General features: G+C 37.5%; 1 protein-coding gene across 1 annotated transcript in view; it reads left to right on the forward strand.

Annotated features, from left to right (window-relative positions):
- The window catches only part of path (pathetic), a 118,079-nt gene that overhangs the window by 97,296 nt on the left and 8,370 nt on the right, over positions 1–12,413 (forward strand). Inside the window, exons 6-8 of the mRNA XM_067789009.1 lie at positions 1,882–2,088; positions 10,691–11,142; positions 11,215–11,358. Of these exons, the coding sequence (XP_067645110.1) occupies positions 1,882–2,088; positions 10,691–11,142; positions 11,215–11,358 (803 nt within the window). The remainder of the gene's footprint in view (positions 1–1,881; positions 2,089–10,690; positions 11,143–11,214; positions 11,359–12,413) is intronic.

The raw sequence follows: 12,413 nt of genomic DNA on the forward strand, positions 1-12,413 counted from the left end.
CTTCCTACTCCCACTGCATCTCTTCAGCCCCTTTCCCTTGGTTTTCTCCTCTTCTCCCTCTGAATACTTTCTCAGTACTTTTATCACTCTAAACTGCCACTCTTTTATTATTTTCCTCTCTCCCCATCCCAGCCCTGAACTAGTACGTCTTCCTTTACTTTTACTTCTGCGTATGTTTATCTTCGTCCAGCTCTGTTAACTAGTCGTTCGTTCTATTCCCGTCCTCTGAAACCGGAACATTAATCGAGTCAAAGAGGCAGCCATGTACCAAATTTCAAGCAAATCGAATCATAAGTGCGACGATAGTATACTTTCCGACAAAATGTTACGCTATAAAAAGATCTAAAGAATAAGGTACCTACAGTGGAGTCTGGATATAGTGAACTAATTCCTGCAAGGCCTGTTCACAGTATCCAGGTTGTTCACTATGTTAAGTTTGACATTTTTTTTTTTTAACTTGGTTTATTAGCTTTAAATTCATGTTTGCTTATGTAAACAAAACAGATTATTTGTAGAAAATAATATTTTGAAAAAACATACATATTATTGAAAGAATTTACGAATAGATGTTTGCTTTTTGTGTTCGGGAATTGACTTTTGAACCGCTTTTTCGCGTAGACTTCTCAGTACTAGCATGCCAGCATAGTCAGTTGTGTTAGCTTCAGCCCATGCGATAGCTATATCGAAGCTTTTAATGGCTTCAGTAGCTTTTATTGAATTTCCGATCTGTCCTTCGCCTTGGCTGTCATCACCAGATTCTTCAGTATCCATAAGAGTCATCCGCTTAGATGCTCCCACTGCCTGGTTGGATATAATACTACGAGCATTTTTTTATTCCCGAAACTGTTTATTTGGCCACACCATAAATCTTTGCTAAGGATGAAACACTAGCACCTTTTTTGATTTTTTGAGCAATTTCTAGCAAAACTTTAATGGAAGGAATTTCATCACAGGCATGATAACACTTAATTTATCAGCACATAAACAGTTTTAAAAACACATAAGACTGTACACATTCACTCAGAAGCGTTTTGCACCCGACAAGAGACAAATAAAGACTGTCACCAAATACTTACATAGCAGCAGCTTTTCCAGTAAAAAACATAAAACGAGCAATTTTGGGGAATATCCGACTTTATTTTTGTTTAAGTTTTGTTTTTTTTTTTAACAGTTTATGCTTGCTGTTGCGTTTAGAACTTTGTTCACTATTTCGAATTTTCGATAGTTCACTATTTAGAGTACTCAATGTAAATTTTTAGGCGTTCACTATATCGAGGTGTTCATTATACCGGGGGTTCACTATACCCAGACTCCACTGTACTTTTCAACTTTTAACAAAGTCGGATTATTAGTTTTGGAAAAACGCTAAGACTACTACTACCAATTTTCCGTGCCATTTTCTTAATTTATTCAACGATTTTTGTGGCCCATCCAAAACAACATTTTTTGACATGTTTTGGTTCACCCTAACCATTTTAGATGCTTATATATGTATGTCTTCTAAAGGGAACTCCTCAAAGGATTTGTTTACTTTATAAAATATTTATTTTTTAAGAGTTCTGGACGAATATTTAGTGCAAATGTCAACAACAAATAAAATTTTTTTCCTAATTCAAAAGAAGAGAGACCGCTAGTATAACTGTTACCGACTGCATATAATATTATTTTATGTATGGTTGTATTTACCGAAATTATATACATACATATTTAAGTACTACATTAAAAGCACACGTGTCTATAAAAATAATAAATTGCGGAAATAAATAAATACTAGACTTTGCGTTGTACATCTTTATGTACATATTTATGTTACATATATACATATGTATATATTTGTATAGTCGCATATGCCTATATGTATGTGTTTCTCTTTATTTACAGGTGAAATGCGCACATAAACTGTACTACAAATCGCGTCGCACACAAATGAGTTTTGCTGAAGTTGCTGAAGTCGCTTTCCAAAATGGTCCAAAATGGGCACGTGGTTTTGCGTCGTTCGCCAAATTTTCCATACTTTTTGGTCTCTTCCTGACCTATTTTGGCACATGTTCGGTGTATACAGTAATTGTGGCCAAGAATTTCGAACAGGTAAATTGACTTTCATGATTTTATAAATAAATTCACTTAAATGAGAATTTTTTGAAATTTTCGAACAACGGTTCTCATACAAATATCGAACTCAAAAAAAGTAGTTGAGATCTTGATAAAACACCGACCCGTGGTGGAATCACCAGGTGAAGTAAATAGAATAAAGCTGGAGTCATTGACGCCGTATGTCGTATCGCTGTATCCGTATCCCTAACGTAGTCAGCTGTTTATCGTTACGATGGTAAACCAAAACCCAATTGGTTGGCTACGATACGGTTACGACCTTAGCGGCACCAGTAATCGATTGCATTGATTCTCATAAGGTTGGTCGAATAAGCTGTTATAAGGTTACCGATACGGTTACCGATAAAGCACCAATGTCTCCAGCTTAAGACAGACCATGTACGCTAACTGAAACGGTATGGGTGTATTTTCAACGGTCAGATGAGGGTAAAATTTTTACCCGCATTGAAAAAAAAGGAGTCGAAAAATAAATGGACATTTAAAAACTGCATTTTGCAGCTTAGCAGTGCCGCCTTACGCCAGTGCAAAAGGGGATACTAAGGCCCAGTTCGAGTTAAAATTACTGTTAGCTTAAAAAAAAAAATTAAAAACTCATGTAAAAACTGAGGGTAACTTCAACTTCAGCTGAAGCTTCCACTCAAAAACCGGATATAATAGGGAGAGTTGTTGTCCATATATACGTAAAGAACGTATATACGTCAGTTATTAAGCTAAACTTTACTGCCTCTCGTGGCATTAGAATGAGTTTCGGATTCGACTACTGCTGTCGTAATGATAAAAACTTTAACAGACCCAGTTGGAGGTGAAAGTAATTATCTCAAATGTGTTTATCCCTAAAAATCTTTAAAACTTTCCAACAGACTTTTTGATTTGTAGGAAGTTAGATATTTTTCCTTCTAATAAGTAATACAAACTTTATAAGAAGAGCCACCAAAATTTCGTGACAGTTGAATTCAAAATGTATTTACCAGTTTTGCTAAAATATATGGGGTGTAGACGGCCGCCGCGGAAATCGCGGATACCAGCACATGCTAGATTTCAGGTATTGCCGGAGCCGGATTCATGTATAGCAAATGACTCTAAATATCTTAACATTCCTCTAAATTTTAAATCTTAATTTTAACAGTAACAGTGTTTATCATATTTAGAATACCATTGTTTTAGCGAAATCGTATACATATTGTAACGAATTTAGAGAAATTCCTTCTGCTAACTTTCGAATCGCTAAACTGTTGAATAAATCACTCCAATATTCAGTATTACAAACTGGTCTTTATTTAGATTACTTTGGGAGTAGTACTTCACAATTATATTTCACAACCAATAGCGTGCTTGAATCAAAACTGACTCGTTATTACTCAGATTGCGCTTCTTTTATACTCTCGGTTTCCTCGTTCATCCGTTTCTTCTAAAGTCTAGTAATTTCGCGAGCAGTTGTAGCTCATGCTTGGTTAGTTACCAGCTATATAAGTATATGTATATTTTAAGTTTATAGCCATATGCGTGTATATGTGTGAGTAACTACTTCGGCTGATGACTACATCTGGGTTTGTGAGATAGCTCTTCATCGCCAGTGATGCCAAAACGTCGGTTTTTCTCCCTTTCGTTGGTTTTTTTCAACAAAAAATTAGCTGAATGGGTAAAAGGGACTTCGGCAAGCCAGCAGAACAAAATGTAGGTATTAACATCATGTACGCATTTTTATAAAACAGCTATTAAAGAAATGGTAAAACGTTTGCCTATTCATGATGAATTTATTGAAAATCTTGATTTTTTGAACCCTAAACCCTAGTACGGCATTTGATGTTAAAAAAAAGCTTGAATACTAAAATATCTTCTGTTCTAAAAAAATCAAACTTGATTCTGCCGATTCGGCCTGTCTTGAGTATAAAAACATTGCAGTATTATTCAGCGCCGAAAAAAAAGATTACTTAAGAAATATTCCAATTGATCGCATGTGGCATGAAATTTTGGAATATAGAAATTGTAACAATAAATATGAATTTCCAAACTTGAAAAAAATCATTAATATTGTATTAAGTTTACCTCATTCAAATGCTGATACAGAGAGGGTATTTTCTATTACTACAGATGTTAAATGTAAAAAAAAAAAGAAATAGGTTGGGACCGTTAATATTAAACAGCATAGTAAAGATAAGAACTTCTTTTGTCTCAAGAAATATCAATTATATAAATTTTGAGATAACTAAAAAACATGTACAACTTTATAAAGCCAAATACAAAAAATCTCAGTTTATGTAAAAAAATTTGTTCTAAGTTACAACTAAATAAATATTTGCGTATTCGCTAAATTTTCCATTTTTATTGCAATTATTTTTTTACATATCCATATAAAATAAGGATAATTTATCTTGGTGGGTAAAAGTGAGGGTTTTCTCACTCGAATAAGGGGAAAAATGGGTAAGTGAATCCAATTTCGTGGGTTTTCTTTTCTCGATTTGATGGCATCACTGTTCGTCGCCTTCTACATAAGTGTTGCTTGCTTTAATGTTCTTGTTGTTGCGTGATTATTTACTAACAGCCTAGTGATGTCAACATTCGCCACAATATATTAGGTATAGTACGAGAGCTTTATTGTAATTGTTGTACGAGTGACCAAAACATTTCTCTAAAGTCTTGGGTAGCTGCCCAATGGAAAACGCAAATTCTTCAGAAAAAAGTGTTTTCATTTAGAAACGGTTTTCTAAACCAGTTCATCCCTCGACAGTGGTTTGGTAAACACTCCGAGTGTATTTCTGCCATTAAAAGTTTCTCCCGACTTCTATAGTCTGCTTCTGGATGCCAACCTATGGCCAACTGGGATAAACGTCCAGCCATTTCGTAACGCCCCAAGGAACTGAAGTGACCGACTTAAATAACAGCGTAGTTAATACTCCTTGACTTTCTGATTATAATAATATTGAAAATCTTAAGCTTCTTGAAATTTATTACCAAAATATCTCTGGAATGCGTACTAAGGCTAAAGAAGTATTTTTATTCACGTTTCGGTGTGAGTTCGATGTTTTTGTGCTAGTTGAAACATGGTTAACTAGTGACTTTTTTGATCCGAATATTTTTCATATTTATCGTAACGATAGAGATGCGCAAAAAACAGGCTGTAGTAGGGGTGGGGGTGTCTTAATTGCGGTAAAACGTGCGTTTAGGTCGTCAGTCGTCGCTCTTGGAAACGCAGATTCGCTTTTAGATCAACTGTGTGTCGGCATCTTCGGCACCTTTGGTAGCTTGTTTATCTGCATATCTTACATTCCGCCAAACAGTTCTGAACACTTATATGCACTCCATATCAATAACATTTTACATATCTATGAAAATCATGAAGATGACTACTTCTGCATACTGGGTTATTTTAACTTAAACAAGATCGTTTGGTCTGATCTGCTTATGAACGGTGTCTTAACTGCCTCTAACGCTAGCCTTCCACATGAGATCCATGTTCTAGATAGTCTTTCCGGCATTAATCTATTCCAAATTAATTATATTCCCAACATGCTTGGTAACTTTCTTGACCTTTTATTCATTGATGAGAACTTGATCTCTCAGTTACAAAAGTGTAATTTCCCTATCTGTAAATCTGATATGCACCATGTGCCGCTCTTTTTATCCCTTCAGTTTTGTACATTTCCTACAATCTACACAATCGATTCCCAGTCTTTAAACTTCAGAAATGCTGATTACGGTTCTTTAATTGCAATTTTCAACGAAATTGATTGGAGCTCTATTTTTCTTTCGCGTAATATTGCTGACTGCTATGAGATGTTTCTTGAACAAATTTACTTGGTCTTTAACTCTAACCTAAATCTGATCCCTCCTCGGAGACATAAGTTACCTTGGTATACGAGAAGGCTTAAAAGACTGAAGAACAAACGAAATAAATATTATAAAGTTGTCATGTCCACAAACGATTTTAGCTTCAGAGAAAAGTATATCAGCCTTAGTAAAGAATTCAATTAACTTTATAAAACTCTTTATAACAATTATATATCTCACTATGAGGATGAGTTAAAGTCCAATCCCAAAGCATTCTGGAACTTCATCCGGTCTAAGAAAGGATGCTCGAATATTCCTAGCTGTATGACTCTGGATGGTCTTTCCTCTTCTCTGCATGACAGCGTAATTCTCTTTGCTGATTTTTTCAAGTCCAATTTTGTAAATTATGCTGGCGTTGGCACTAAAAATTATTATGGTGATTATCTTGGTTCGCATTGCGTTGATTTTGGAGCACTTTGTATCACTGACTTAGATATACAGAATGGTATCTCTGCTTTAAAACTGTCTTATAAAAATGATTTCGATGGCCTTACCTCTTTTTTCCTTAAGAAATGCTGCTCATCCCTAGCTTTCCGTTTATCTCAGATAATTAACATTTCCCTTTCCTCCGGTATTTTCATCCACGAATGGAAGGTGAGCTCCATTACACCCATCCACGAATTTGGTAACAAGAATGATGTCAGAAATTACCGTCCAATCTCAAAATTAACCACCTTCTCAAAACTTTTTGCAAAGGTGGTAAAAGATAAGTTATTCTTCGCAGTTAAAGAAATTATTGATTCCAACCAACATGGCTTTGTCTGTGGTCGTTCCTTCGTAACCAATTTTGCGGTTTTTTCAGAGTACTGTTTATCGGCCTTAAGAGTGGATCTCAGGTGGATACCATTTACACCGATTTCTCTAAAGCCTTCGATACAGTCTCTCATGATATTTTACTACACAAGCTTGAGCTCCTTGGTTTCCATTCTGTCTTTCTTCTGTGGTTGCGATCCTACCTCACGAACAGAACAACGTTTGTAGAAATCGCTGGTACTGCGTCTTACTCTTTTGTGGTAACCTCCGGAGTACAGCATGGTAGTATTCTAGGCCCGCTTCTTTTTGTTCTGTTTATCAATGATATCCGGTCCTGATTTAATCACTCGCAATTTCTTCTCTATGCTGATGACTTGAAATTGTATTCTAGAGTTACCTGCGTGGCTGACGCGCTTCAGCTACAAAATGAACTCAACAATCTTACTGATTGGAGTCTCAAAAACAAGCTGTTGCTTAACATAAAAAAATGCTTTCATTTAACCTTGTCGCGTACGCGTAATCGTATAAATTCAATTTACTCGATTCTTAACACTCAACTGTCCTCAGTTGAGGTATTTTCTGATCAAGGCGTTCTGTTTCACTCTGGTTTTACCTTCGTCAGTCATGTGAATACAGTTATCCCTAAGGCCTTTTCGAATTTGGGTTTTTTGAAGCGTTATCGAAAGACTTTAAAGATCTCTATACAAGAAAATCCCTTTTTACTTGTCTTGCCCGGTCTAAGTTGGAGTACGCTTCAATTATCTGGAACCCATTATATAGTTCTCATTCGAACAGAATCGAGCGTGTACAGCGTAGCTTTACTCGCTTTGCTCTCTATCCACTTCATTTCGTCGATCCCTTTCCATCCTATACTGCACGGTGTTTGCTCATAAACTTAAAATCTCTCTCTAGTAGGCGCACAATCCATTCGATAGTGTTCATTTTCGACATTATTAATGGCTTAATTGATTGCGTGAATCTGCTCGATCAACTTTGCTTCAATGTCCCAAATCGCATCCTACGTTCCTTCTACCCTTTCCATCTTACTACAGTTAAATCTAATTACCACTACCTCGCGCCCATTACTAGAGCTGTCAGTGAAATTAACAATATTTACAAACCGCTTGATCTCGATTTCTCAATGCCGAAATCCCAGTTCATCGATAAGATTACTTCATTTTATTCGTAGTACTCAATTCCAGCCTATTTAGTTAGTAAGTAATTTCCTGTACATTTATAGTCTGTAAGATATTGTTATCATAGACCGAATAAAGAATAATAATAATAATAAACGAAAACTCAGTCCCATGCAGAAGAGTCGGTATAAAAGATTTGGGTCCTGCTATGCCAATTTGAAATGAAAAGAGAGCACGATGTAAATTGGAAGAAAAGCTTGGCCTAATTCGTCTCGGTGGTATATCGAGCCTGGTATTTATTTTTTTATTTTTAGCTTGGAATATAGGCGTATATAGGTGTATAACTTAATCCCGACTTACAAAATCCCGAAACACTAAATCCCGAAACACATAATCCCGACACGACCAAATCCCGACAAAAATCCCGACAACATGTAAATTGGGGACTTTAACATTTTTTATATATTTTGTCAGTATTTTTGAATAACCTGGATTCAGTTTTCACTCAGTGATAAAACGATGCCATAAAAAATACACATCTTCGGTATTATTCTATTATTTTAGGCACCCCTTTTGCGTAGGCTACCTTCGGCCGCGCTTCATAAAAATAACCCTTAGCCGATCCAACACCGGCTACGCGATCCACAGTATGTCTGGCCAGAACACTTATCTGCGTAGGCGGCCTTCGGCCACGCTTCATAAAAATAATCCTTAGCCGATCCAACACCGGCTGCGCCATGCACAGTAATTCTGAGTAGAACACCTTTCTGCATAGGCGGCCTTCGGCCGCGCTTATAAAAAATAACCCTGGGCTACGCCATGCCATGGGTGTGTGGTATAACCGTGGCTACCGCCATAGGGGACCAGGATAGGGGACACCCCCCCCCCCCCCCCCCCCCCCCCAAAGGTCGAGAAATTTTATTTTTCAAATACTTTACAGAACAAAAATGAAATATCCAAAGAAAAAAATATTCAAATGTTCAATACTTAAAGTATTTGAAAAATAAAATTTTGTATGGAAAATCTTTAAGTCCAAGGTGTGGAAATGAAAATATCTAGCATCAACACTGCGGGCCATTTTTTTCTCAACGGAATATCATATAGAGTAAAATTTTGCGTATGTGCTTTTCCTTGCGTGCAAAAATGTGCTCAAGAACAATTTTTTTTGCACGGTTTTTGCAACAAATTTAAAAATAGATATTTATTTCACAGTAAAAAAATAGCATAACATACATAAATTTTTCAATTCACATTGTCAGTTTTATTTCATATAAAATAAGACTTACTGGAGCACTTGCATAAATGAAATGTTAGATTTCATTGTTTGATTTGCTTACATTAACTTTTTCTAAATATGTACAACGCTCCCCTTCAGCCACAACGACTGGAAGTGTGCAAAATATTCTTAATGCTATGCAGATGTTCGGAAATAATACTTCCATCTTCAAGTCATGAAATTTGTTCAGAAGTTGAAATGGTGGCAGCGAATCACATCCCAAATTTGCTAAGTGGATGGCTTTGAGATGAATGATTTCATTTATTAGATCCGTAGAAATATCGATACCATAAATCTTGCAGAATGCCGCTGCCTTTTCTCTGAGCTCTTCTTCCTCCAGATCCTGAAACTTCCACAAAAAACTAAATTTAATCGCATTGTCATTTACGGCTTCGAAACGTCTTGTCATGTTACCAATCAAGCAGTCCAAAAGAATGTAAAAAAACTTGCTGTTTTAATTGAGTTTTGGAATCACACTCAGGTGATTCGCCAGGTAATTCATCGAACTGGCGCTTTCTTATCTTCCTTCTTTTCTCTGCGAAGGTATTCACAACTCCTATAATCCCTGCCAGAAACTTACATTCTTGAAGTATGATCGACCATTGATTCCTGAACTTCTTCAACTCATCAATCAGGCTACGTATATTTTCTGTTTCCACGTCCAGTGTGGCATTTCTAGCTTGCAGTACCAGATTTCGATGGTTGATTACCGTCAACACTTTGAGCCAAATGGAGGCTAAGAGGATACACTCAAATGTCCCCATATATGCTTCAATACCTTCCAAATCCGTTACTGTTTCAGAACTCAGATTCAAAAGCTTGATTTCATCAATAGCTTTCTTGGGGAATGTGAGTTGGGAAAGGTTTTACACTATCCACACGAGCAAGCCATCGTGTTTGTGACATGCTGTGCAAGGAGCAATTAGTTTTTTCCTTGAGAATTTCCCATATCTGAGGGCTTGCCCTAAAGATATTATACAATTTCTCAGTCACCTCATGCAACCACCTCCTCTGATCCTTCAATATCGTTGGACGGATTGTATCTACGATTTATGCATGGGAACCTTTTTTTCGGGCGACCTAAACATTCGAAGTTACTTCTGCTGATACGACTAAAACAGAGCTGATTAAATCACTTTCTAACTAAAAGCTGGTACAGAGTCCTTGCTTAAGCTGATGATTTCTTAATGCACAAAATAGTTTCATTGTTTCGGGTCTACGTTTTGATGTAGACAACGGGCCCCAATTGGATATACATACATATTTTTCCCTCTCCTCATAATGTTATTGCAAATTTGCAAATACATTTCAGGTACTTGTACCTCTTAATGCAAAAGCAATAGGGAGGTCCTTACTAATCAAATAAACGATTTTTTTCAGTCTCACCCCTTCAGACCCTGTTTTATAAATAAGATCCCGATTGAAGACGATTAAAAGGAGCTATATAGGATGAAATTTAAGATTTCTCTATTTTTGCCACCGTCCGGCGGAGGGGACCGAAAAAACGTGTATTTGATTTAAAAGGACCAGCCTAATGTATATAGAATAAAGTGTAATTAAAAAAAATTTTTCTTTGCACTTTCAGGTTATGGAACATTGGCTGGGCTATCAACTTTCACTACGTCTACTCATCGCAGCCCTCCTAATACCACTGATTCTCCTATCGTGGATTCCAAATCTCAAATATCTTGCACCCGTATCCATGATTGCCAATATTTTTATGGGTCTTGGTTTGGGTATAACTTTCTATTATCTGGTTGTTGGTTTACCACCGGTAACAACACGTGATTTTGTTAAGATTTCGACACTGCCTGCTTTCTTTGCAATCAGCATATTCGCCATGGAGGCAATCGGTGTTGTAATGCCTTTGGAGAATAATATGGAGAAACCACGTCACTTTCTTGGTATTTGTGGTGTACTGAGTCAGGGTATGTCTGGCGTTACTTTGATTTATATGGCACTTGGTTTTCTCGGTTATTTACGCTATGGCCCATCAACCGAAGAGAGTATTACGCTGAATCTACCAGTGGAGGAGTGGTAAGTTAAGATTGAGCTACAAGTATTGTAAATATAGAGGTTATGATTAAATATGTTATTGTTTTCTTCTAGGCCCGCGCAAGCTGTCAAGGTGTTGATCGCTTTGGCTGTGTATTGTACATTTGGTCTGCAGTTCTATGTATGCCTTGAAATTGCATGGGATGCTATTAAGGATAAATGCACAAAACGTCCAGTATTTGTCAATTATGTTTTGAGGTATGTATGTGATTAATTGGAGTAGTTTGTAATATGTACAGACCCAACTCTGAGGCTGGGTCGGTAACTGGTGGAACGTAAATGTGATGAGGCTGAAACTATGAGGGGTAAAGGTTTTTTAAGCGGGATCGCACCTCAGCAGTGATTTGGCAAACACTCTGAATGTATTTCGCCACTTAAACCTTTCAATGATGCCGTTCGGAGTCGGCGTAAAACATGTAGGTCCCGTCCCACCAATTTGTTAAAAGGACCAACAGGCAAATTGGAAAAGAAACTCACCCTAAAATCTCTTCGGGGGTTATCGTGCTTTGTAGTTATTTTTTATAAGCTAAACTCGAACATATATGTCCAGTACAGAACCCGTAAGGTTATTTATTCTATGGAAATGCGGTCTGGTGGGGAAACGAAAGCGGTCATCGGAATGCTTCCCCCCAGCGGGTTAGGGGAGCCGAATATACCCTCGGTAGGTATGCCTGTCGTAAGAGGCGACTAAAATAACAGATTCAAGGGGCTGTGTAGCGCAACCCTTCAGGTTGCCAGCGCAATATATAGCTTCTCCAAACCCAATTGTCAACCTCACCTATCCGCGGCGAATCCTGCTTTACTAACAGACGAGGCGCTGGCGACCCCAAGTTCCTCATGAGGAGGGAGGGAAGGCCTGAAGGTTTAATGTGGCCACATAAATCGTTCCCGAGATGGTCGGGCTAGCACCTTAATGGTGCTATGGTACCGGAGCGTACCGGATCTGTATCCGACAAAGGACCATCACATCGATAACACTCCGCAAAGCCTTCGGGGAGCAACCTTATCGCTACAACAACAACAACAACATCGGAATGCTTGGGGGCGCCACACTCACAAAAGCTGCAGAAGTTAAGAAATCGGTTCGAAGAGGGGAGGTAATAGCGGCCTTTTGTGATATTACAACGGGTTCTTACACATCGGCTTATGTGTGCCTCCGCGGGAGTCAGTTCAGACCAACCGATCAGGTGTCAGGCTATGAGGGAGGCAGATGAATTACTGCTGCTTAGCTTCAACTTTTTTGTCTTTGTGGA

Source organism: Eurosta solidaginis, chromosome 5 (assembly GCF_040869045.1).
Source record: "Eurosta solidaginis isolate ZX-2024a chromosome 5, ASM4086904v1, whole genome shotgun sequence".
Lineage (NCBI taxonomy): Eukaryota > Metazoa > Arthropoda > Insecta > Diptera > Tephritidae > Eurosta > Eurosta solidaginis.